General features: G+C 40.3%; 1 protein-coding gene and 1 long non-coding RNA gene across 4 annotated transcripts in view; one reads left to right on the forward strand and one right to left on the reverse strand.

Annotated features, from left to right (window-relative positions):
• Positions 1-10,030: 10,030 nt before the first annotated feature.
• On the reverse strand, positions 10,031-25,814 carry LOC134355921 (uncharacterized). Its single transcript, XR_010020219.1, has 3 exons — positions 25,564-25,814; positions 11,562-11,622; positions 10,031-10,159 (listed from the first exon to the last, which is right to left on the reverse strand). It is a non-coding gene; the product is annotated as an uncharacterized LOC134355921 (long non-coding RNA).
• Positions 22,719-27,711, forward strand: part of alx3 (ALX homeobox 3) — a 73,620-nt gene continuing 68,627 nt past the window's right edge. For all 3 annotated transcript variants that reach the window (XM_063066461.1, XM_063066458.1, XM_063066459.1), the window contains exon 1: positions 22,719-23,069. In XM_063066461.1, coding sequence (XP_062922531.1) covers positions 22,748-23,069 — 322 coding nt within the window. In that variant the 5' untranslated portion in view covers positions 22,719-22,747. The remainder of the gene's footprint in view (positions 23,070-27,711) is intronic.

Here is a 27,711-nt window from a genome sequence, read left to right on the forward strand (position 1 = left end):
CTATATTCAGGGTGCCAAAGAGTCCCTCCTGATGAGACAACACCTAACCTGCGAATCTACTCAGGTCATCCACTGTATCCAGTGCTCCTGATACAGCCTCAATAGACAATAGACAATAGGTGCAGGAGTAGGCCATTCAGCCCTTCGAGCCAGCACCGCTATTCGCTGTGATCATGGCTGATCATCCACAATCAGTATCCAGTTCCTGCCTTATCCCCATAACCTTTGATTCTGCTATCTTTAAGAGCTCTATCTATCTCTTTCTTGAAAGAATCCAGGAACTTGGCCTCCACAACCTTCTGGGGCAGAGCATTCCATATATCCACCTTTCTCTGGGTGGAAAAAGTTTTTCCTCAACTCCGTTCTAAATGGCCTACCCCTTATTCTTAAACTGTGGCCTCTGGTTCTGGACTCACCCATCAGCGGGAACATGCTTCCTGCCTGCAGCGTGTCCAATCCCTTAATAATCTTATATGTTTCAATAAGGTCCCCTCTCAGCCTTCTAAATTCCAGAGTATACAAGCCCAGTCGCTCCAATCTTTCAACATATGACAGTCCCGCCATCCCAGCAATTAACCTTGTGAACCTACGCTGCACTCCCTCAGTAGCAAGAATGCTCTTCCTCAAATTTGGAGACCAAAACTGCACACAGTACTCCAGGTGTGGTCTCACCAGAGCCCTGTACAGCTGCAGAAGGACCTCTTTGCTCTTATACTCAATTCCCCTTGTTATGAAGGCCAGCATGCCATTAGCTTTCTTCACTGCCTGCTGTACTTGCATGCTTGCTTTCAATGACTGATGTACAAGAACACCTAGATCTTGTTGTGCTTCCCCTTTTCCTAACTTGACTCCATTTAGATGATAATCTGCCTTCCTGTTCTTACCACCAAAGTGGATAACCTCACATTTATCCACATTAAGCTGCATCTGCCATGCATCCGCCCACTCACCCAGCCTGTCCAAATCACCCTGCATTCTCACAACATCCTCCTCACATTTCATATTGCCACCCAGCTTTGTGTCATCTGCAAATTTGCTAATGTTACTTTTGATTCCCTCATCTAAATCTTTAATATATAATGTAAACAGCTGCAGTCCCAGCACTGAATCCTGCGGTACCCCACTGGTCACCGCCTGCCATTCCGAAAGGGACCCGTTAATTGCTACTCTTTGTTTTCTGTCAGCCAGCCAATTTTCAATCCATGTCAGTACTCTGTCCCCAAAACCATGTGCCCTAATTTTGCCCACTAATCTCCAATGTGGGACTTTATCAAAGGCTTTCTGAAAGTCCAGGTACACTACATCCACTGGCTCTCCCTTGTCCATTTTCATAGTTACATCCCCAAAAAATTCCAGAAGATTAGTCAAGCACGATTTCCCCTTCGTAAATCCATGCTGACTCAGACCGATCCTGTTACTGCTATCCAGATGTGTCATAATTTCATCTTTTATAATTGACTCCAGCATCTTTCCCATCACTGACGTCAGGCTAACCAGTCTATAATTCCCTGTTTTCTCTCTTCCTCCCTTCTTGAAGAGAGGGACAACATTAGCCACCCTCCAATCCACAGGAACTGAGCCTGAATCTATAGAACATTGGAAAATGATTACCAGGGCCTCCTCTACATTGGTAAGACTCATCATAAATTGTGGGACTCTTTCGTTCAGCACCGCCTGACAGAGCATCTACCAAAAGTGGAATTTCCCAGAGGCTCAAGGTTTTAATTCTTATTCCCATTCCTATTTCCATTCCAACACGTCAGTCTTTGGTCTCCTCCTGTGCCACTTTGAGATCACCATCAGGGTGGAGGAGCCACAGCTTATATTCCATCTGCGTGGCCTCCAACCTGATGGCATGAATGTCAATTTCTCCTTCTGATTAAAAAAAATTTCGCTCCCAGTGCCCTGTTCTTCCATTCCCCACTCTGGCCTCTTCCATCTGTTCACCTGCCTATCACCTACCCCAATTGTCTTCTTCCTTCCCTTTCTCCCATCGTCCATTTTCGTCTCCTATCACATTCCTTCATCTCTGGTGTGTTTACCTTTCCCACCCACCTGGCTTCATCTATCACCTTCTAGCTCTTCTTCTTCCCATTCCCCTCCTTCTTGTTCTGCCATCTTCCTCTTCCCTTCCAGTCCTGAAAAAGAGGAACTCAGCCCTAAGCATTGACTGTTCACTTCCGTGAAAGCTGCCTGATCTGCTGAGTTCTTCCAGCATTTTATGTGTGTTGCAGGGAAAATTCAATTGAGTTAATTAGTGCTCAATCAACCAATATTGAATCGTGAGCAAAATGAAGGAGGATATTGATTACAATGCAAACAGGTGGCACCTATTCTCCAATAACCTGACTATCGATGCCCAGTTTAGACATTGCCAGGAACACTCTGCACCAGATTTCATCACAGTCAGGGACCAAAGAGCTGAATTCCAGATATGAGGTTTCTCTGTTGTCTGTTCTTGACATCAAGGCAGCATTTTATTAAGTATGACAATCAAGGAACTTCACAGATACTGCACAAAGGAGTTAACACCATTTGGCTGAATGGTGTAATAACAACTACCTCTCACTCAATGGCAATAAGACTAAGGAACTGATGGTGGATTTCAGGAGAGGGAAACCAGAAGTCCATGAGCTAGTCATCATCAGAGGATCAGAGGTGGACAGGGTCAGTAACTTTAAATTTCTGGGTGTCACTATCTCAGAAGACCTGTCCTGGACCCATCATATGAATATTATTGTGAAGAAAGCACGATAGTGCCTCTACTTCCTAAGGAGTCTGTGGAGGTTCAGCATGTTATAAAAAAAACTTTGGCAAACTTCTATAGATGTGTGGTGTAAAGTGTGTTGACTGGCTGCTTTATGGCCTGGTATGGGAACACCAATGCCTTTGAGCAGAAAATCCTACAAAAGGCAGTGGATTCAGCCCAGTATATCATGAGTAAAGCCTTCCCAACCATTGAGCACAACTACATGAAACGTTGCGATAGAAAAGCAGCAGCATCCATCATCAAAGATCCTCACCACCCAGGATACCCCTTTCTTGTTGCTGCCATCAGGTAGAAGGTACAGGTGCCTCAGGACTCAGATCAGCAGCTTCAAGGACAGTTACTAACCTTCAACCATCAGGCTCTTGAACAAAAGGGGATAGCTACGCATTTAAGAACTTTGTTATATGGTTATTTCATGCTCATTATTTATTGCTATTTATTTGTACCTGCATTTGCAAAGTTTTCTTATAGTTTACAGTTACTATTCTATAGATTTAATAAGTAGGCCCACAGAAAAAAAATCTCAGGATTGTATGTGGTGGTGAGTATGTTCTCTACATTTTACATTGAACTTTGAACTTTAAATGCAAAAGCAAAGAATGCATCTCAGAATGAATTTCCCCAAATCTCTGCTTACTGCCAATGATCACTTACCATTCAAGAGTGCAGTTTGAGAAACTTGCATTGTGAAAATATTCACAGAAGCTAGTAGCTCCAGTTCTGTGTTAAGAAGCTTCCAAGCAGATGGAAGGACAAGGTAGAGAACCTGGAGTCATGTGGTTTGGATGGTTGGACATGGCGTGTTTGAGCTGGGACTTGATTGTGGCTTTAATGATAACCATGTGTTCCTTCGTAGGATTGGCTCACAATTAAAATCTCGGGTGTTCACTGGACTGGATTCACTGATGGTGCCGCTGAGTCTGATTTTCACTAAACAACAAATGATCCCGCAAATACTGCCCTCATTTCATTGAAGCCCAAAAGTCAGTTGGAAATCTGGAAGTAGAAGCTCAATGCCCAGAATCTGAAGACTGATTATTAAAGGCCCGGAAGCCAGTTCTGGGATTACAGTAGAGGGCTGTCCATGCGTGTTTATGGGTGGCTGTGATGGAGGAAAGGGCTTGCTTTGTTGTCATTGCTCTGTTACTTGTTGGGTTCTGCTTTGTGATACTCTGTGTTGTTCTGCCAAGCATTGTCAGCACTGGAATGTGTGGGGACACTAGCACGCTGTTCCAAGCACATCCTTAGATGTTAAGGCAAATGACTCATTAAACTGTACGTTTCTCTGTACATGTGATAAATAAATGAATCTTAATCTGGACCATACAACATGGGTATTTGTTGTGCAATATGCAATCCAATTTCAATTTAGAATCAAAAGCAAACACAACTAAAAATGAGAGAATTAAGCCAGTCACAAAAAGTCTTCAATTTTTGCTTAGGACTCAAAGAGTAATTTGCAGTAACACAGTCATCATGCAACGTGTACAGAGCATTCGGAATTTCCAATTTTATCCATCTTATCCATAAAACCCACCAGTTATTCATTCAGAAACAGGCTTTCCCAGTCTCTGGGAGGATTATTTCTCCATGCATTCATACAGTCCTAAAACTGAGCTGGAAATTCTTGACAAGTAGGTCCCCCTCAAACAGCTCTACACTCTGCAATTCCAGAATATGCCAAGGAGAGGCCTGTCCAGTAGCACAGGATGCCTTTGGGCTCCTGCCAACTAAATTCCTAATGATTGTCCCAGGAAAATACATTTATGAACCTGAAAAAAATCAATCTTGGAAAAAAAAACAATTTAGAGGTGTTGACTAATTTCTGCCAGTGCTTATTTGAATTCCTACTTTCACAAAGTCACAAAAAGCATTACAATCATTGTTAATAATTCCGGCAGTACGGTAGTGTAGTGGTTAAAATAACACTTTACAACACCAGCCATCCAGGTTCAACTCCCACCACTAGTTGTAAGGAGTTGGTGTGTTCTCCCCGAGTCTACATGGGTTTCCTCCAAGTGCTCTGGTTTCCTCCCACATTCCAAAGACATACAGGTAATGATCAGTATGTTGTGGGTATCCTGTGTTGGCGCTCAAAGCATGGCAGCACTTGTGGGCTGCCCCTAGCACATCCTAGGACTACACTGGTCGCTGATGCAAATGGTGCATTTTGCAGCATGTTTCAATGTACAGAAAACAAATAAAGCTAATCCTTGATATCTTTAATCTTTAAATTACTTTCGAGGTGTATTCACCATTGTAGTATAGGAAGCATGGTAGAAAAGTGAAGGAGCATTGGATGGAACTGTGAATCTCAAGTCAATGCACTGGGAGCAGACAGAAATAGAAGGAATAACTCCCAAGACATCCACAACAAATCCTTGCAATCAGCTCCAGTACTCTTGTGGAAAAATGGGCAGACACACATTTGTCAGTTACCAGTTTCCCTATACCACCACTCTGCTCTGTCTAGCAGAATTAGTCCTTACTCTTAATAATTTCTCCTTTGGCTCCTCCCACTTCTTCCAAACTAAAGGTGTAGCTATGGGCACCCGTATGGGTCCCAGCTATGCCTGCCTTTTTGTTGGCTTTGTGGAACAATCTATGTTCCAAACCTATTCTGGTATCTGTCCCTCACTTTTCCTTCGCTTCATCGACGACTGCATTGGCGCTGCTTCCTGCACGCATGCTGAGCTCGTTGACTTCATTAACTTTGCCTCCAATTTTCACCCTGCCCTCAAGTTTACCTGGTCCATTTCCAACACCTCCCACCCCTTTCTAGATCTTTCTGTCTCTATCCCTGGAGACAGCTTATCTACTGATGTCTAATATAAGCCTACTGACTCTCACAGCTATCTGGACTATTCCTCTTCTCACCCTGTCTCTTGCAAAAATGCCATCCCCTTCTCGCAATTCCTCCGTCTCCACTGCATCTGCTCTCAGGATGAGGCTTTTCTTTCCAGGACAAGGGAGATGTCTTCCTTTTTTAAAGAAAGGGGCTTCCCTTCCTCCACCATCAATGCTGCTCTCAAACGCATCTCTCCCATTTCATGCACATCTGCTGTCACTTCATCCTCCCACCACCCCACTAGGAATAGGGTTCCCCTTGTCCTCACCTACCACCCACCAGCCTCCGGGTCCAACATATTATTCTCCGTAACTTCCGCCAGCTCCAACGGGATCCCACCACTAAGCACATCTTTCCCTCCCTCCCCCTCTGCTTTCCGCAGGGATCGCTCCCTACACAACTCCCTTGTCCATTCGTCCCCCCCATCCCTCCCCACTGATCTCCCTCCTGGCACTTATCCGTGTAAGCAGAACAAGTGCTACACATGCCCTTACACTTCCTCCCTTACCACCATTCAGGGCCCCAGACAGTCCTTCCAGGTGAGGCAACACTTCACCTGTGAGTCGGCTGGGGTGATATACTGCGTCCGGTGCTCCCGATGCAGCCTTCTGTACAGTATATTGGCGAGACCCGACGCAGACTGGGAGATTGTTTCCACCTACGCTCTGTCCGCCAGAGAAAGCAGGATCTCCCAGTGGCCACACATTTTAATTCCACGTCCCATTCCCGTTCTGATATGTCTATCCACAGCCTCCTCTACTGTAAAGATGAAGCCACACTCAGGTTGGAGGAACAACACCTTATATTCCGTCTGGGTAGCCTCCAACCTGATGGCATGAACATTGACTTCTCAACCTTGCGCTAATGCCGCACCTCCCCCTCGTACCCCATCAGTTATTTATTTATATACACACATTCTTTTGCTCTCTCTCCTTTTTCTCCCTCTGTCCCTCTCACTATACACCTTGCCCATCCTCTGGTTTTCCCCCCTCCCCCTTTTCTTTCTCCCTAGGCCTCCTGTCCCATGATCCTCTCATATCCCTTTTGCCAATCACCTGTCCAGCTCTTGGCTCCATCCCTCTCCCTCCTGTCTTCTCCTATCATTTTGGATCTCCCCCTCCCTCTCCCACATTCAATTCTCTTAATAGCTCTTCTTTCAGTTAGTCCTGATGAAGGGTCTCGGCCCGAAACGTCGACTGCACCTCTTCCTAGAGATGCTGCCTGGCCTGCTGCGTTCACCAGCAACTTTGATGTGTGTTGCTTGAATTTCCAGCATCTGCAGATTTCCTCGTGTTTGCATTTTTGAAGACACACATTTGTCTCATCAGTCATCTCAGGCTCAACAGAATGAGAGTGAAAGCAAGTTATCCATAATTGCAAGCGACTGTCAGAAAAGGAGATCTTTCCTGTAATTTCAGATGAAAGACTATCATAAAATGAAGCTTAAGATTCATGACAAAACTTAAGAACGGCTAAGAAACTGTCTGGAGAATAGAAAATAGCATTTACTCATTAGAAGTTTCATTTCAGGATAGGGAGATATCGCCAGCAGCCACAGCCTCAGCCATCCTACAGGAGAAGAGCGAGAGATATAAGGGTCCAGCATCTCCAAGTGTCCCTCCAAGCCATACACAATACTTAGGTGAACATGTCGTTTCATCTACACCGGCAGTAAGAGCTGCAAAGACACCTGGAGCTGGCAGCAGTTCAAGACGATTCAGCACCTACTTCAAAGCACCATGGACTATGTATAAAAGCTCTGAATGTTGTGCCGATATTCGGTTGATAGAAGAGTCATTTATCCTAACCCAAATATACATGTTCAAGGACTATAGATGATTAATGATTGCCGTTGTTATATTCATCGACGGTTGATTCAATCCACGAAATGCACTCCGCGTGAGACTGACAATCGATTTAATGGACACATCGCATGAAGCAAAGCTATTACCTGCTCCCTTCAGTTTGAGCAAGACGAGAAAGAAGTCCCTAAAGGAGTTTCGGAGCGGTGTGTTAATTCTGTTTCCCTAATGTTATGCCATTCTATCAACATTTATTTATTTATGTGAAATGTATACTGAAGTGAAATGGATGTTTCCTCAACTCCTCGATATGTTAAACTTTGTTTCTATAGTATTCTCTCATGCAATTAAGTCGATTTTTCTTCCATCTTCTCCCTATTTGATTTGCAATCTTATCCCCTACATGCTTCACAGCTAGTTCTGTTAACACTTAACTCTTTGTGTATGCAATGTTATCATATCTGCTTATTACCCTAAGCATATAGACAGATTCTTTAGTAAACATGGCAGTAAAGTGAAGGATTCGGGGGAGTAGATTTAGGACGGAGATGAGGAACTGTTTTTCCTAGAGAGTGATGAATCTGTGGAATTCTCTGCCCAATGAAGCAGAAGAGGCTACCTCAGTAAATATATTTAAGACAAGGTTGGATAGATTTTTGCATAGTAGGGGAATTAAAAGTTATGGGAAAAGGCAAGTAGGTGGAGATGAGTTCGTGGCCAGATCAGCCACGATCGATCTTATTGAATGGCGGAGCAGGTTCGACGGGCCAGATGGTCTACTCCTGCTCCTATTTCTTTTGTTCTAGGAGCATTTGGTGGAACAGTGAATCTCATGTCAATGCACTGGAAGCACACAGAAATGGAAAGAATAACTCCCAAAATATGCACCAACAAATCCTTGCAAACAACTCCAGTACACGTGTGCCAAAAATGGGTTGGACCAGAGGTGCTGCCTTTCAGGTAACTTAATTTCTCTAGAGGATGTAAAAGGTGCTGTGGCGATATTCAAAGAAGAGCAGAAACATTCCTTCCAGAATTTTGGCTAACGTTTAGCCATCAACCTGCATCGCTAGTAATACGTTTATTTCATTAATTGCATGACTACGAATAAATTAACTGCCAAATTCACCTACGTTGTGAAGGTGTCCATCTATTAACTAAATATTTAACTTCTCTGGGGTGTTGCGATAAGTGCTAAATCTTTAGGGAAATGAAAATAAAATTACATCTAAAGAATTGTCATAAATTGAAAAATTATTTCAATACGAGATAAATGTGGGATTAACATCACTTGAAATAGACATTCAGTTTGAACTCTGGAGGAATAAAGCAAAGAATCCTTTAAGAACAAATTGAAGCTGTAACAGTGAGACTTGAATCTCTCAAGATTGACCTTCTCATTGTAAATATTAGGTGATCGTGTAAAAACAATGCCGGCATATCTGGATTTTAAATTGACCGTTCTTCTTTCTATTCTTTCTCCACTTTGAAGAGAGCGCGTTTTCAAACCGGGGTGACAGATGCAAATCGCCCCAGAACTTAAAAGTCTAAATCCCGTATCCAGCCATTTTTCATTTATCTTCGTTTGGTAGCCTTCAGAATTCGCAAAATCATTGTTTTAAGTAAACCCACGCTATCGCTGCAATCTATCAATGCGTTTAATCCCAACCTTTCGACGTCAGTAAGACAAAGACGATTTGCATCCATATCTTCCTTTGATCTAACGAAGTATTGGAAAAATTATCCACCTCAATACTGAACCGATTCCACAACCTATGGACTCATTTCCAAGAACTCTACTATTCATCTTCTCAGTATTATTTACCGTATCAGCCATTTATTGTTGTTATTTTGTGAATTTGCAGAGTTTGTCTTTTTTTGATGTTAATTTTACGGCAGCAGTACAATGAAATACATGATAAAAAAAAGTATAAAGAAAAAATTGAGCGATATATATCTTTTAAATAGATTAAGTTAAAACAGGTGGTGCAAAAACAGAAATAAAGTAAGTGTAGTGAGCTAGTGTTTACGGGTTCAATGTCCATTTAGAAATCATTGGTTGTTTGCCTGTCTGTGTGCAGTTCTTCATAGATTTGAATTGTGTTTCTTTGCATCTGATACGAATGCCTGCAAGAATGTACGTATTTGCGTACTTTGATAATAAATCTACTTTGTACTAAACCGAATTGACAAGATTTCAAATTTCCGCCTTCTCTCCAGAAAGAACTAACCGCGGCCACTTTTGTTATAAATTCCTCCCATAGTTTAAGTGGCGAACCCACTAATCGATTGACTGCTACAGTGCAAAACGGTGTCAGGATGAGTTTGAACGTGCAAATCTGCTCATGGCCTCCAAACCACAGGCATTAACTGCTTGGTTCAGATGTTCTGGACCTGCTTTGCATATCCCAGCTATTTTCCTTCCTATAGTATTTTAAACGAATTGACCTTAGATAAAGGTCAAACACGGATCATACAGTTAAAAGTACAAATCTCAAAATGCAAACATTTAGCAGGAGAAAACCAGAAGGAACTTCAAATAAATTCAACAAAATACGAACAACTCGAAAAAAATCTAACTCGTTTCAGTAAGTGAGTCAAAACATAGTATGGTCAATCATGAAGTGGTGCTCTTTTCATTTTAATTGTTTTTCTGCGGTTACAGATTCAAACAGATTCCATCGGATCTACTTTAAATCACATCCTTCCCAAGATCTTACAGTTGTATGTTGTGAATAGCTGTAAAAAAAATCAAAGTATGAATTTAAGTCATGCGGTAATTTTTAATTCTAACCTTGATTACCAAGATAAAAATTGCAGAAAATACTTAAATAAAAACATGCTAAAATGTTATAATCCCCCTTTCGATAGTATGCAATCAGAGTTTACCACAAGTTTCAGCGCGTTCAGCTGGGAATCTCAAATTAAATTGACCAGAGGAATTTTTTTAAGTGCTATAATCATGAGATTGAGTCCTTGAACTTGGTCATGATCAATTGGCGGGTATTTTAAAAAGTGAGGTGAGTGGATTGGTATCAGATACGACGCTTTCAATTAAATATCGAGGACAGAAGTTGCTCTCTTCGCCTGCACGGTTTATATACGGATCAACTATTGCCTGGTCACAATTACAATTTGCTTCATTTAAATATTATTTTTGAATTGTTAAAAATTAAACCCATTTTCTGGGGTAGGTTGGCTTTCAATGCCGTGCCTTGCTCAATACCCTACACCATTTCTCAAATTCCAATTTCTAAGTTTTCAAGATTTTGCAAGGATTATGATTCACTCTTTATGCTGCGTCCATAAATCATGTGTAATCAATGCGATTCATAAACTCTCGTGCTCTGGGGAGTATTTATGCCGACCTAAGCAAGAATTATTTGATGAGGGTAATTAATTTAAAAACACCAATGCAAAACTGATTTCACAATGATATTTATTTGCTGCAATTCTAAGAACATTTTTGTTAATAGCCGAATGCGTTCAGTTGTTAGATAACATCTGAGCTCGAACTGCGTTAACTATCTAAATCTTTAAGAGTTAAACCTTGCAGGAAATCTTGCGTCTTCGTGAAAGCAATTTATAGAAGTTCCCAACCTGTTTAGCGGCGCATTTGTCAATGAATTGTAGCTGACCCGACAACGAAAGAAATCTCCAAAATTCGACTAGTTAATTTTAATGATCTCCCGGAACAATGTCAACATCCCTCTTCAAAATGTCAAAAATGGGCCCCTAATAGGAGGACCCTCGGTGTTTTATTGGCTCTCTGCAATAAAGTGTTCTTTTTCTGCTCATTACGCTTTTGAAACAAACTTCTGAAATGCGGAATATGGCGGGTGCTGGAAGCCAGAAATAAACACAGAAACGTTGGAAACAGTTGGCAGGTCAGGTACGGACAGAAAAACAAAGTCAACCTTTCGGGTTAATAACCTTTCATCAGAACTTCGAACAGAAAATATTTTACAGCTAACAAGACATTCTAGTGAAAATACTTAATATTCTCGGACGGAATCTTTGATCATATTGTTCGAACCAGGAAGAGTGGATCTTTTCTGGAACTGCAGATGTGTCCTGACACACGGTAATAAATGTAATGAGTATTTACGTCGGGAACGTATGAAGGCAATTCCATTGTTACCTGACAGCAGCTCCTCTTGATTGACATTGATCCCAAATTGCAGTGTATCTTCAAGTCGTTTCTATGTTTAATAGAAAGTATTTTGTGTTACACATCAGATTATACGTCAAATGACGAGAACCGCGACAGTTTACAAGGAACGTAATTGTCTCATAAAAATGACCCATAAAATTAATCTGTCGGGGTTTTTTCCAACACAATTGTAAAATCTTAAATCATGATCAATTGAATATGCAGAGTTTGAATTTACATAAAGTCTTTCACAAACTTGGGAGCGGCCAAATGTACTGAAAAACATATTGAGAGCCGTAGTCATTATTGTACGTAAATATTTTGGTTTGAACTGGACGTAACTAAAGTCGAGGATAAGTACGAGTGCCCCGTCCCATCCCCAATCAATCACATTTAGCAGCCTGCGAAATTTCGAGCTTTCTCGTTATAGTTTTTTTTCTGTAATTTATCCCACAAGTCATTTAAGAGTTCCAGGATGTTTGTACTTTATAAAGCAAGATCTTATTATCAAGATATAATTGAGTCAAAACGAATGAACGGTGTGTAGCTTCCTATTTATCACATTATCCTCACTGCCCCTCCCCCGTGAAATAAGAACCTGCTATTTACTTTTCAATTCTGCAACTATTTTAAAATTAAATCACCTACTCTACCTCACTCAGGTGTAGAGAAACAGAAGAATAAACCTTTCCACCATCTACCATATAAGTAATCAATTTATATCTTTATAGCTGCAACGTATTATGTTTACATTTAAAATTAGAGTGGAATTATATCTAAAGAATTGCCAAATGTATTTCTAAATTAAAACATGAATACTTTACATTAAAATAACCATCTTAATTAATTGGCAATTATTTAAAAAGGAGTGAACCTTTTAACAGACCTTAAAGAAAATTTGAACCCTCCTTAACAATGGCTTCTTGATCCCCATGAATCCCATGTCACCCATTTTCATCCCTACCCAACCAAATCCACATCTACATTATCACTTTTGCACAAAATGTTTGCACTATTTTCAAACAGTGCAATCCTGAAGTGCGGCTAACAATATTTTGTCAATGTAAATGTGCGCACAGTGGCCACTTCCTCAGGTAACTCTTGTGTACAGTCGGGTGGCCACGGATTGTATGTTCATGGTCTTCTGCTGCTGTAGCCCATCCACTTCAAGGTTCGATGTGTTGCCCATTCAGAGGTACTCTTCTGCATACCACTGTTGTACCATGTGGTTATTTGAGTTACTGTCACTTTCCCGTCATCTTGAACCAATCTGACCATTCTCCTCTTACCCCTCTCATTAACAAGGCATTTTTGCCCACAGAACTGCCACTCACTGCTTTTGGGGGGGGTTTGTACCATTCTCGGTAAACTCTAAAGACTTCTGCACGTGAAAATCCCAGATCAACAGTTTCTAAGATACATAAACTATAACAATCTGGCACCAACAATAATTCCATGGTCAAAGGCACTTTTCTTCTCCCTTCTGATGTCGAGTCTGAACAACTGATCCTCTTGGCCATGCTTTTGAGCTGGCTGATCATTAATGAGCAGGTGTACCTGAACTCAACTGGTAAAATTATCATAATACTTGTTAAAGGGGATATTAGCATGTGTGGAGTCAAATTACTTGAAAGCAAAGTTCTGGATCAAATACTTCTGAATTTCTACAATCAGTTAGCCAGAAAGGGACTGGGAGATGCAGAAATTATTTGGATATTTACTGTCTATCCTTGAAACTATTTAGAATACTAACTGGATATATAAGCTCAATAAAAATGTATCTAGCTTAGTTGTTATAAAGCAACAGATGTTAGCAGATGAATATTACAGAAGGAACAATGGAAAACATGTGGTGCAAATGTACAAAACAAAGTGAAGTATTAAAGCAAGCATTAGATACTTGACCAAGTAACTGTAATCCATGATAGAATGGGGGAAAAGTGACAAAGTTCCAGTTCACTCCATTTATAGGAATGAATGAAATCTCCCTCATACTGGTATTTCGTAGATAAACCTTTCGCTTTTCTCTGGATAATGCTTACATGTGAGAACTTAATAGAATTTAAGTAATTTCAGTGGCTGCTGGTATTTTATTGAGTACTGTTTTGCTTTTATTTTAAGGTTATTGCAAATACGAGACTATTTTTGTTCTGTTTCCTAAACTAAGTTTTGGTATAATTACAGGCAATTATTGGGTGGACGTTATCGTAGAAACATAGAAAACCTACAGCACAATACAGGCCCTTCGGCCCACAAAGCTGTGCCGAACATGTCCTTACCTTGGAAATTACCTAGGGTTACCCATAGCCCTCTATTTTTCTGAGCTCCATGTACCTGTCCAGGAGTCTCTTATCATAGAAATAGAATGGGAGAGGAGGAGGGCAATGAGCCTATCAGTCTACGTCTGCTACTTTGGAGAGAAATCTGTTCCCTTCTCTGTCCTCAATGTACTATTTCCTCTTTCAAATATTTCTTGAGGATATGCCTTAGACTTCATCTATCAGAGCATTCATAATAAAAGCATAAGACATAGGAGTACAATTAGGCCACTAAGCCCATCTAGGCTGATTTATTATCTCTCTCAACCCCATCCTCCTGCTTTCTCATCGTAATCTCTGACACCCTAACTAATCAAGAACCTACCAACCTCCACTTTAAATATTCTCAATGACTTGGCACCCACAGCTATCTATGGCAATTAATTCCACAGATTCACCACCCTCTGGCTAAAGAAATTCCTTCTCATCTCTATTCTAAATGGTCATCCATCTATTCTGACGCTGTACCCTTTGGTCCTAGACTCATCCACTCTTAGGAAACATCCTCTATGCATCAACTCTATTTAGGGCTTTCAATATTTGATAGGTGCCAATGACATTCCCCCCCCCCCCACTTCCTCTTTTCCCCACTCTGAACTTTCACTATTTCTCACCTGCCTATACTTCCCCCCTCCTTCCCCTTCTCCTATTGTCTACTCCCCTCTCCTATCAGACTCTTTCTTAACCATCAGTTGTCTACTCCCCTCTCCTATCAGATTCTTTCTTTCCCACCCACCTGGCTTCACCTATTACCTTCCAGCTAGCCTCTTTCCCCTCCTCTCATCTTTTTATTCTTGCATCTTCCACCTTCATTCTCAGTCCTGAAGAAATGTCTTGGTCTGAAATATCAAACGTTTGCTCTTTCCTATGGATGCTGCCTGTCCTGCTGGGTCCCTCCAGCAGTCGGTATGTCTTGCTTTGGATTTCTAGCATCTGCAGACTTTCTTGTGTTTATAACATTACATTTGCCTTCTTTACCACTGACTCAACTTACAAGTTAACCTTTAGGGAATCCTGCACAAAGACTCCCAAGTCCTTTTGCACCTCTGATTTTTTAAATTTTCTTCTCATTTTTAAACTAGTCTATGCCTTTACTCCTTTTATCAAAGTGCATGACCATACACTTCCCTACACTATATTCCGTCTGCCACTTCTTTGCCCAATCTCGCAATCTGTCCAAGTCCTTCTGCAGACTCTCTGCTTCCTTATCACTACCAGTCCTTCCAGTTATCTTCATCTCATCTGCAAACTTGTCCATGCCTTCAATTCCATCATCCAAATCATTTACATATAATGTCAAAAGATGTGGTTCCTATACCAATCCCTGCAGAACACCACTAGTCACCGGCAGCCAACCTAAATTGGCCCCTTTTATTCCCATTCTTTTACTTCTGCCAGTCAGCCAATCTCCGATACATGCTAGAATCTTTTCTGTAATACCATGGGATCTTATCTTGTTAAGCACCCTCATGTGAAGTGCCTTGTCAAAGGCCTTCTGAAAGTCCAAGTAAACAACATCCACTGACTCCCCTTTGTCTATCCTTCCTGTTATTTCCTCAAAGAATTCCAAAAAAATTGTCAGACAAGATTTCCCATTAAGGAAACCAGGCTGACCTTGGCCTTTGCTATCATGCACCTCCAAGTTCCCCATAACCTCATCCTTAATAATGGACTCCAACATCTTGCCAACCACTGAATTCAAGCTAAATGGCCTAAAATTTCCTTTCTTTTGCCTCCCTCCCTTCTTAAAGAAGGGAGTGACATTTTCAATTTTCCATTTCTCTGGAAAAATTCCATATCTAGTGATTCTTAAAAGATCATTGCTAATGCCTCCATAATCTTTTGGATACCGCTTTCAGAACCCTGGGGTGTAGTGCATCTGGTCCAGGTGACTTATCCACTTTCAGACCTTTCAGCTTTGCAAACACCTTTGCAACTACACTCACTTCTGTCCTCTAAAACTCTTGACTTTTTGGGATATTGCTAGTGTGTTCCACAGTGAAGACTGATGCAGAATACTTATTAAGTTCGTCTGCCATTTCTTTGTCCCTCATTACTACCTCTCCAGCATCATTTTCCAGCAGTCCGATACCCACTCTCGCCTCCCTTTTACTCTTTATATATCTGAAAATCCTAGACCTAACCATGCACAGGCTAGAGTACTTTACCTCCTTCACAGCTCTTCCATTTCTTTTACAAACTATTTTAAAACTGTGCTCTTTGGCATTTATAAATATCTCCTCTAATAAACTGGAATAGAAAAGATTTAAGTTCCATCCACTATAAAAGTTTCTCTTATTACTTCTGGTTTGGTTGCTAGCTTTCAAAAGGCAAAAAAACGGATATAGTCTCTCCAAATTAACCACAGAAATGTACATCCATTTCTGGAACCATTTTAGAAAATCTCTTTTCTGTGTTCCCCAAAGCCTTTCTAAAGACGGGTATTCAGAGAGACTGATCTATCTGCAGCTCATGCATTCTTTTGGTATAACTGCCTTTGGCACCCCTTGGCATTATCTAAGAAGCCTGTAATCTCATTACTTTGGAATTGCTCAGTTAACCTCTAAATATTTGTGGGGAATCATCTTCTTTCATCCCATTTAAAACTGTTTCACCTACCTCATGCTGTCTCTCTTCATTCTTCCCACCTAAATGTTTCACTGTAAGTATCACTATTGTGAATCTCCCCCATCCCAATAACTCATTCAAGTCAACATTATTCTTTTCCTGAAGAAGGGTCTTGGACTGGACCATTAGCTGTTTATTCATTTCCATAAATACAGCCTGGACTGCTGAGTTCCTCCAGCATTTTGTGTGTGGATTTCCAGCATCTGCAGAATTTCTTGTGATTAATATTTTTCCCACTGTTCAATACACCTCCAAGCAAATCTTCCCCACATTTCAAAGTTGTACTTTATCCCCAAGGTCGAATTGATAAATGGTTGACAATATGTTTGTATGATTCTGCCTTCACGAGATTTGGAAAAGCAATTCAAATGTATTTTGTGTCACTGACCCTTACTGCAAGGGCTTCAACTTTGGTAACTGCATATTTTGTAGCACCTTATCAATGGTATTTGGATGAAGTTTTGCCTCAACAGTTTCATTTAAGTTCTAAGAGTACAAAAATACTTTAAAAAGTAGCCAAGTTTCCATCAAACTCAATATATAAGTTTGCTGATGACAAAACAATTGTAGGCCGTATCTCTGGTAATGATGAGTTTGAGTACAGAGAGGAAATTAAGAACCTGGTGGCATGGTGCGAAGACAATAACCTATCCCTTAACATCAGCAAGATGAAGGAATTGTTTGTTGACTTCAGAAAGATTAGTGGACCGCACGACCCAATTTACATCAGTGGTGCGCAAGTGGAACAGGTCAAAAGCTTTAAGTTCCTCGGGGTCAATATCACCAATGACCTGACTTGGTCCAACCAAGCAGAGTTCACTGCCAAGAAGGACCACCAGCATCTTTACTTCCTGAGAAAACTAAAGAAATTTGGCCTGTCCCCTAAAACCCTCACTAATTTTATAGATGCACCATAGAAAGCATTCGTCTAGGATGCATCACAACCTGGTATGGAAGTTGACCTGTCCAAGATCAAAAGAAGCTGCAGAAGATCGTGAACACAGAGCAGCACATCACACAAACTACTCTTCCGTCCATGGACTCACTTTACACCGCACACTGTCGGAGCAGTGCTGCCAGGATAATCAAGTACACGACCCACCCAGCCAACAGACTTTTCATCCCTCTTCCCTCTGGGAGAAGGTTCAGCAGCTTGAAGACGCATATGGCCAGATTTGGGAACAGCTTCTCTCCAACTGTGATAAGACTGCTGAACGGATCCTGACCCAGATCTGGGCCATACCCTCCAAATATCCAGACCTGCCTCTCGTTTTTTTTTGCACTACCTTACTTCCCATTTTTCTATTTTCTATTTATGATTTATAATTTATATTTTTAATATTTACTAATTTTAACTATTTTTAATATCTTTAATATTTAATATTTGTAATCCAGGGAATTTGATTCTGAAGCGCAGAATCAAATATCGCTGTGATGATTTACGTTCTAGTACCAATTGTTTGGTGACAATAAAGTATAAAGTATATAATATAATTATGAAAATAAGTCAGGTGCCAAACTAAAACTCTTCTTGCATCAGTTGTTTAATTGCCAGCTAAGCAAACCATTTCAGAAGCCTATCACATTTAAGCTATAATTTACTTTATGTTGTAAGCCTATTACCATGAGGCAGATTTACACTATTGTTGATGATGTAAGCATATGCGTTACCTTTTTAGAAAGAAATGAGTAACATGATTAATATTTTAGATGTTACAAAACTATTCATATTCCATTGTGAAACAGAAAAGAACAAAAGTTGGTCCTTTATAGTTAAATGAACAAATATGCAATTATATAGTAACTATTTACATTTATGAGTTATTTATATGTTATATATAAAAATGATGTTAATTGCTACATGTAGCTTTAAGGAAACGTTAGGGAATCCAGGAGGATGTGTTCAGTCATGTTGGTTATTTCTGCATTATAAACACTAAGTTAACTACAAAATAGGACAATGACTCTCAACTAGATCCTTCTTAGATATTGAAACAAAGATCCACAACAATTAGTCATTAAAGTAAATTAACCAGTGATCAAAAATATATTCCTTTTGATTTGAACTGGGATATCTGGATGCTTGAGTAAGTTAAACAGATTGGAAAGAATATGAATCATTCAGACTGATGCAACACTGGTGATGACCACTGTGACAATTATGTTTATTTATACTTTTTGAAAGACACTTCCAGTTAATCCCAATCTAAACTTTCTTTCCCCACCATCTTGTACTTTTCTTTTTTAATATGAATGAATGCATTATTATTGGGTGCTTCTCTGTCTCTTAAGCAACACATTCCAAGCACATTGACTTGCTAAGGATTAATTTTTCTCCTCATCTTTGTGACAGATTATCAACTCCTCTGCAAGTAAAAAGGATTTCTCCCAATTTAGAAGACTTCATAATTTAAGAACTAAATCTCACTTTTACAAAAGAAGAATCAAAATAAGAATACCATCTCCATTCTATGGAAATATAATTGATTCCCAATTCCATTCTGGTATATCTCTACAAGGTTTAACAATGATTCAAAATAATTGTGCCCAGAATTTGATGTAATACTGTATGCTGAATAAAGCCTTGCTAGTGATTAGTAAAGTTTTCACTTGGTTTGTACAAAGTGATGTTCAACATACAACACAATAATTGGCTATTCAATACTGCATTTCATTCTCTGTAAATCTCCCAAAGTTTACTATCTCATCTCCTTTTATCAACTTCTATTCCATTTTCTTTCATGACTCTTCTGAGTACTTTCTAAAAGTATCTAAGCCATTTCCTTCAACTATTGTCTGTGTTTGGTGCCATTTTCTAATACTTAAGTAATACATCAGTATTTACTCTAAATCAGAATGGCATTATTTTTAAAAAAAATGGTGAAATAACCATAACATGAACAATGACATAACAAAACCATTTGCCTCCCAAAATTTTGTATGAAATGAGTGAGGATTTTTGCAGAAGTTCTAATGACAATCTTGCAAAGTTATCCAGATTTGGAAACAGTCTATAGATTAGAAAACTGAGCATGTTATCTGCTGCTTGAGAAAAGTGAGAGAGGAGAAACCAGTAGGTTATAGACTGTAGCATGAAATCTATGGGTGAAAAATTACCAGAGTTGATAGTTTTGTGGAGTTTGTCTCAATGCATGAAAATCTTAAGCCGATCTGAGGCAGGTGGCATAGTTTTCTTAAAGAATAAATCATGGCTGAAAACTTTGACTGACTTTTCAAATTGTAACTAAATTGGTGGAAAAGTAGAATATGTGATTTACATAAATGTAGACTTTTATGAAATGATTTGATAGTCCCTATGAATACAGGCAAATTGTGATTTTTGAAAGTGGACTGTAAATAGACAGAGCAAAATAATTCCTAATGAGGCAAAAGTTGGAAGTTATGTGTGGCTGTATAGAAACCTGGGTCCTTGTACATATTTATTTCAATGTCACAACAAATGTAGAAGATAAACAAATAACTAATGGAATGTTTGCCTTTTATCAAGAAGTCAGAAGTACAAGAACATAGAATAAAAAATAGAAAATGCTGGAAGTACTGATCAGGTCAGGCTACATATATGGGAAGAGAAACAGAGATAGTATTTCAGGTCAAAGACCCTTCTGTCAGTAGTACTTGCTTGAAACCGTGGGAAGATATAGTGAACTTTTACCAAAATGCCCCGTGAAGGCTCATGGTTAAATAATGAGCAATGCTAATTCCAACCATATCTGCATTCCCTTAGATTGAGAGGGCAAAGGACTGAAAAAAAAATCAATTGAAAAATGGAGAGAAATGAGTCCCACCAGCTGGGATGCTTGGAAGCAGCTAACTTAGGCCCAAGATTTTCAGGACTGAATTGCAGAAATACTTCTCAAAATAGAAGGTGGTTAAAAGAATTGAATTCTTCTCCACTAACCAGAAATAATGTTGTCAGTTGTTAATTTTAACCCTGAGGTTGATCATTTTCTTGTCAACCAAAAATTTCACATTGATCTATATGCCATAGATCAGTAACATTCTCATTAAACAATAGAGGAAAATCAAAGACATAATGCTCTTTTTCTTTCACGTTCAATGTTTTTATGGAAGCATTGTATGAGCAAAGAAACTTTTTTTTCCCTTTGGATTTATTAATAACGATCTTATTGTTGGACATTGGACATGACAATAAAATCTGTACATTTCAAACATTTTTAATCTTGAAAATCTCTATTACATCACGCTTTAATTTCCCCCTTTTATTTAGACTTCCCTAACTATTATATTTTCAATTGGGTACAGTCCTGTAAATCTTTTTTTTCACTTTCTGCAGTAGTTTGTTGTCCTTTTCAATGCACGAAGGCAGATTTCATGTATATTTTAACAGCAATATCCACTTGTCCTGCCAATGTAAAAGAATTGCAGATATGAAGACCTTGTTTTTCTTTTGCTTTATTCTGTTTCCATGGCTCACACCATCTTCTATTCTAAAGTTACCCGTTATTTCACGGTTAACAGCCTTCCTTTCCACCAACCTTTCGGTACTTTTCACGTTTTCTTCTTTCTAACAGCGCGTCCCAATCTGGACAAACCGAGTTTATGGTATACCCCCCTCCAGTCTCAGTCACCATTCGCTGCTTTTACCTTTTAGCTGGTATTATATATCCGTTCCATTCCAGTCTCTTTAGTTTCATAGGATTTAGTTTTGCTATGAATTTGCCGGGTTTTTTTTTTGTTTGTTGATTTGTCTTTTTTTTCGTTTCCTTTCTATTTGATTTAAATTCGTTGAATCATTTTAATTAGTTGCCTGTCCAAAACCACGTTTGCTGCAACAGTCTGCTTTCTTTCAAGGTCATTGCTTTTTTAAAAAAAAAATAAAACGTTAGTACAAACGAGGGTGTACTACCTGAGGGAAATGAGTGCATGCGCCGATTGGGTCGAGAATGCAAATTAATTGTTATAAAATTCAGCGGGTCACTCGATTTAAGTTTCCTGCGTGCGTTGAAGCTTTCAATGCACACCTCCTGCTCGAGGTTTTACTTCAATTAAATACTTATCATTCTTTCAAGAACAATGGTTTTAAAGAAAAGAACAAGTCTCCGAAATTAAAACGCTACAGTCACTGTGTATTTTTCCCCTCAGATTTGGAGGAGATGTATAACTGTGAGGGTTTATGATTAGCACTCGCTGCCGAGAGATTAAAGTGGCTTCGATCCATCAACAGCTTCCCAATATCAGATGAACAAAAATTAAAATACTCACGGACACAATCATTCACGGCCCCATCGACTGGGCGTTTCAAAGCAATTTCAAACTAACTGTGCATGATCCACTTAAACTGGGTCAAAACAGGGAAGTGAATTTATTTCGCCTCAGATGTTTTGTTCAGATAATTTCCTCGCGATACCGGCGGACAATTCTGTTTCCTGGCAGCCTTCTGAGATTTCGGATGTCGGAAAACAAAACTTTCTCTGAACCAATTTTTCTCCGAAATCTCGCGGAGTCAGCATCTTATTCAGTGTTCCGCTCACAATGTGACTCGATGTGTAGCGAGGGGTGTTTTTCAAATTACATTGTTTAATTGATCCAGCAACGGGTATTGTTATTACCATGTTCAGTATACTGTTCAGTTTGTGAACTTCATGCGAGCAAGGAATTTCAAACCATGTTATTCGGGTTAACATGGTGCATTTTTCAAGGTTTTTTCTCCCCTGGGAATATTCATGGTATTAGTTTTTAGGTAGTATTGGGACATTGCTCCGAAAATTTCATAATATATTTATTACTCTTGGCATTCTGCTCGAAGTGCTGGGGATATCGTTCAAGATACGGATCATGTCAAGACTCAGATATTATTGTCGGTATTACTCAGGATACTGTGAAGTATAATGCTGGAAATATTATTCGGAATGTTACTGAGCGCACCAAAAACTTTCACATGTGACTGGATATCAAATCCATCTTTTTAAACAATGATCCTTAAAATACTTTCACGTTAAAGGTTCATGAGCGCGTTGATATATTTGAAATTGAATGTTACCTTGGACCACGGGGATGTGAAAGAGTTAATTGAGGCGGCGAGTGTTCCACGTGATTGAAGTTTTAGGTGGTTATGTCACAGATATCTGAACCCAACCCCACCCCACCCCCTTTGCCCCAAAAGGTCCCATTGTCTTATTTAGTAAACAACCCGCCCATTTCAAAAGGGAAAGACGGAAGAGAGAGGGGTAGAGCATAGAGTTTAATATGAAACATCAGTACAACGGCGGCGAACTGGTCATGGAGTCCCGGGTCTGTTTACCGTACCGCACCCCTTCCAGGCAGACTCACGCAGATTCGGAGCCCAGTGCTACAGCGTTTTATTCCCGTGACAAGCTGCACGGCGCGGCGGGTACCCGCAGCAGCTGCTGCAACTCTCGATCCTACGGAGTTCCGGGGACCCGTTGCGATTACTTGTACATTGATGGTCATCGGAGGTCGTCAGCGGGGAGCCCGCCGAAGTACTTGGAGAGTATCGAAGGAGGTCGGTCCGGGTCGTTAAATGGCGAGGTGGACGCCAGCCCTGAGGGTAAGTTTTGCCTCCAAAAGATAGTGTGCTCTCAGAGCTTCTAGTAGGTGAATTATACTGATCTAAAGCGAAATTCCGCAGCCGGTGCCGTATACATTGAAAACTGCGAGCCGTAGTTGAGGTTAATTAGACCAGTACCAGTTAATTCTGAAGTGGACGAACATTTAAGATTCGCATTTAGATTAGTGTATTGTCAGACACCAGGGTGTAATGAAAATCCCTGCTGGTGCGAAATTCTCAAATCATGGTAATAAGTACAATATTGCCGGATTCATTCACGTCCCTGCATCAGTTACGGATAGCAGAAAATCGCTTTGTGGGAGTATGGATGCGAGCGTTCATTTAATTGTTTACGAAGTGTGCGTTCGTTCCATTGTATTCCTGACTCGTTCATTCGCCCCAATACAAATTGTGTGGAAGCGGATATTGCACGTACGATCTTCTATCTTTATATTTGAGGTTGCAACAATTAGCCGAGAGTATTTTACTTCTAGGGTTGAGATAATAATTTCCTGTTCCTGAGTGGAGGAGTTGTGTTGCATCGTCCGTGTCACTCGGAAACCGCCAATCGATAGCTCTCGTGTGTCAGATCTAAAGCTTTCCCAAATCAATACAGTTACACATTTATAAGTATACTGAATTTTACAGAGTTTGGGTTCAGCGTGTCCGTATGATATTAGAATCGATGCTCAATGAATATAATTACGCTACACGTCATCCGATCAAAATATCTTTACAGTGGTCATCCGGACAACGCGTCTGCCCTCGTCCACGAACATCCAGATTCGTTTTTCTGCTTTCCACCGTCAAGGATGAGGATGCTGACATTTGTTCCGTAGAGAAACAACATTCTGATTTGGTTTCCGACCAGATTTAACATTTTACAAACATTGATTACTCTAAACTTGATTCTCATTTTAAAACCTTTCCTGGGGCGAGAGTGGGACTACGGTGTGATAGCGTCGCAGCACCGAGTCACCGACCGACCGAAGGAGCGCAGTGGTTACTTATTTTGAAACATTGTGCGTAAAAATAATGCGCAGAGGAAAATAAGTAACGTTAAAGAGGCAAGATTGTGTTCTCCTATAATTGCGAAACCACTATTTTGGTCACATCTAATTCCTTCCTAGTTGAAAATGACTACTTCGCTATCTTCTCCCCGGGAATAAGAAGGAGTTTTATTTATCTTTGTTGCGATGTAGTCTGTAGAAAATAATCCCACCCTGTTAAATTATTATGACCAGAAGGGCATCTGGTAGATCCACATTCGAATTGCCACATTTAGTGTCTTAGGTCACCCCAAATCTCTCGCCCTCCGGCTGTGGTTACCATGGAGAAAATTGCTTGGTTTGCAATAAGTATGAAGAATTTCTTAAGGACCTGCTCGGCGTTTACCGCGGGCAACTTGCAATGCAACTTAAAGCAGAACGTATTCCGACTTGATCCAGTTGTAAGGTTCATTGGATTGTCGAAGGTACAGCACATGCTCCAATACGCAACAAGAAGGATTGGGGAAATTCTAGAAGGTTTAACAATCGGGGTATGGAGAATTCAGGATTGCTTGGGATAACGATATTAATTCTCGTGAGAGAAAATTTATTCCATTGGGTTTGCGTGAACTATTCCCAAGAGTATTTAAATTCCCAATTCCCTTGTACTCTTCCTCACCCACCACCTGCAAGATTTCTCCTTTCAGTAGTTATTCGAACTTTTCTAAAGGCTTCTGTTCACTCTACATCTATCACCCTCTCAGGCAAAACACTGTATTTCCTAACCATTCCTCCGTAGAAAACGTTTTACCTGTCACCAGCCATTTTTTATTGGGAAACCATTTTCTTATTTTATATACTAAAGGCAAACTTTGCATGACTTTCAACGTCCCAACACGTCTTACTTTTTTCTCTCTCCAAGATGAACAACACCAAGTTTGACTGGCTCACATAACTATTAATTCATCTTCTCTGGGGTCATTCTAGATTATTTCCCGATCTTCACAAAAACCATGAGAGCTTTCCTAAATATGGTAACTTGAATTGGCCAAGATTCTATAACAGGAGCTGGCGTATTATTCTATATGGATTTGCCAAAGTTTCCTATCTTTTGTACTCTGTGCTGCTAGTTATGCCAAGTTTATCCATCAACTTCAAATACCTGTGGTTCCTAGGTTTGTAGCCTATAACTATACCACGGAAAATGAATATTGCCCCTCCTCATCCAAATGTATCACTGTGCAATTTCTGATGCTCAATATCAGATTAAAATTGTGATTTATTTATCACATGTACGTCGAAACAGGCAGTGAAATATATCGTTTGCGTTAACAAACAGGCACTCCCAAGGATGTGCTGGAGGCAGGCACGCAAGTGTTGCCACACATTTCGGCGCTAACGTAGCATGCCCACTATGTTCCACAGAACAACACAGGCTGCAGCAACAGCAATAAAACAAGACAACAGCTAAACAAGCCCCTTTCCCATCCCTCCCACTCACACACCCAGGAAAGCCTCCAACTCCCGGACAGAAAGCTTCCGGACCTCAAGTCCCGTTCCCTGGATCGCAGGCATTAGGCCTCCAACTTCACCAAGAATCAATGACCTTCGGGCCTCCACTTCCGGACTCGCACGGATACCGTACGGACTTCCAACCCGGGACCGACCGGTCTCCGCCCAGAGAATCGCTGGTCTCCTCAGCATCTTCGACCGCAGGCGCTTCGACCTGGACTTGAACTCCTTCCCAGACCCTTCACTTACCAGCCCCGATCTCCAACTTCCCAAATTCTCTGCCGCTAAACTCTCGTCTGACCCCCCAACTCTCACGACGTCGAAGGACATCATCCGTCATGTGAGCCTATCTGCGTTGGTAAAGACTGATTTTGAAGTCTATTACTGTATCTCTCATTGTTTACTGCACTTAGAACTATTAATGGCACGGGGAATGCAAGTCACAAATTTAAAATTGTGTCCTGTATCCCATTGCATGACTGTATTTCGGAGCTGGAGTAGTTAAGTTAACTCTATCCACCCCAAATGGAAAGAAAATACAGCCCTTACAGAATTTCCCATCTATTTCTTGTTGAAGTTATGTTGATATTTCACCTCATGTGTGTTAATTTTGCTAACAAGCCTAAAACGTAACGCACACAAACTGCTGGAGGAACTCAGCGGGTCAGGCAGCATCGATGGAAGACAGTAAAACATCGACTTTTCCAGACCCTTCCTCGGGACTGAGGAGGGGGAAGATGCCTGATTGTAAAGGAAGTGGGAGGGGAAGGAGGCTAGCAGGGAGGTGATAGATGAAATCAGGTGGGTGGAAGAGAAAGTACTTGATAGGAGAGGAAAGTGGACAATAGGAGAAAGGGAAGAAGGAGATCGGGAGAAGAAATGAGCTGGTGAGAAGAAGTGAAAAAGTCAGAGTGGGGACTAGAGGAGGTTGGGGGGGAGGTGGAAATCTGTTCACCAGAAAGAGAAATTGATATTCATGCCATCAGGTTAGAGGGTACCCAGATGGAATATATGGTGTTACTCCTCCACTTTGAGGGTGGCCTCATCTTGGCACAAGAAGAGGTCATGGATCGACACCTCTGTCTAAAATGTGCCAGTTTTGGAAGTCCATTGAAACTGCAAATCACCATTAAAGTATTAATCCAGTTACATGACACTGACAAACCTGCTTCAGTTATGTAGATTAGTTGTTCCTTTATGTTTTAATTTATATTTGAAATTGTTCCTGTTTCATTTCAATCCTACTGTCACTTTTTAAAGCTGTTGTTTTGCAGTGTTGGTTTGCACCATATCACAGATATTCATTGACTTTCGTCACAGGAAAGTGTCCGTACTTTGACCGTTATGATGAAGGGTTACTAACCTGAAATGTCAGCTGTTTCTTTCCATCCCTGCCCCTCACACCTCACCCTAGATGCTGACTGTCCTGCTAAGCACCACTAGCATCCTCTGTTTTTTTTTCAATCTTCTTATGCTAGCTCTCTATTATTAGTCTATGCTTGTCCAAGTCACTGTTAGTTACCTTTGGGATTATTTCATTATCACCTTTAATAATAGACCAACTGCTCACCATTGTGAAATTATTATTTCACTACATTTTGAATAAGACTTAATCACTTTAAATTATTTAATCCTCGGTTTCCACCCATGTATTAAAAAAAATTGAAAATTGAAATTCCCACCCATACCTCCATCAACAAAGATGCATCTGATGCAAGCTGGTGATTTAATTATTTTAAACACCATCAACATATCTGCAGTTAGTTTGATTAAATGAAGAACATGAGTAGCCTCACTCTTTGGCAAAGTCCTCTTTCTCGGTAAACATCAGTGTAAAATACCATAGCTGTGGCTTCCATCTTGATCAGTCTCCATTTTGATTTCCATTTCATCCTGGTGCTCCTCTATCTGGTCTATATAACTCAACACAGACATAGCACCAGCGAACTATCCTTTTTGCTGTTAACATACACTGACAAGTTCTCTGTCTTCCCTCCTGTAGTTACACCAACTTGTTCTAAACCAGTCTCTTTGACATTCTTAATTTTTTCTTACTTCTCTATGCATTTTGGATATTCCAACTAGTTTATACTTCTTATTTTCAGGATTTCATCTACCAATGCCCCTTCGTTATTGTACAG

Source organism: Mobula hypostoma, chromosome 13 (genome assembly GCF_963921235.1).
Source record: "Mobula hypostoma chromosome 13, sMobHyp1.1, whole genome shotgun sequence".
Classification (NCBI taxonomy): Eukaryota; Metazoa; Chordata; class Chondrichthyes; order Myliobatiformes; family Myliobatidae; genus Mobula; species Mobula hypostoma.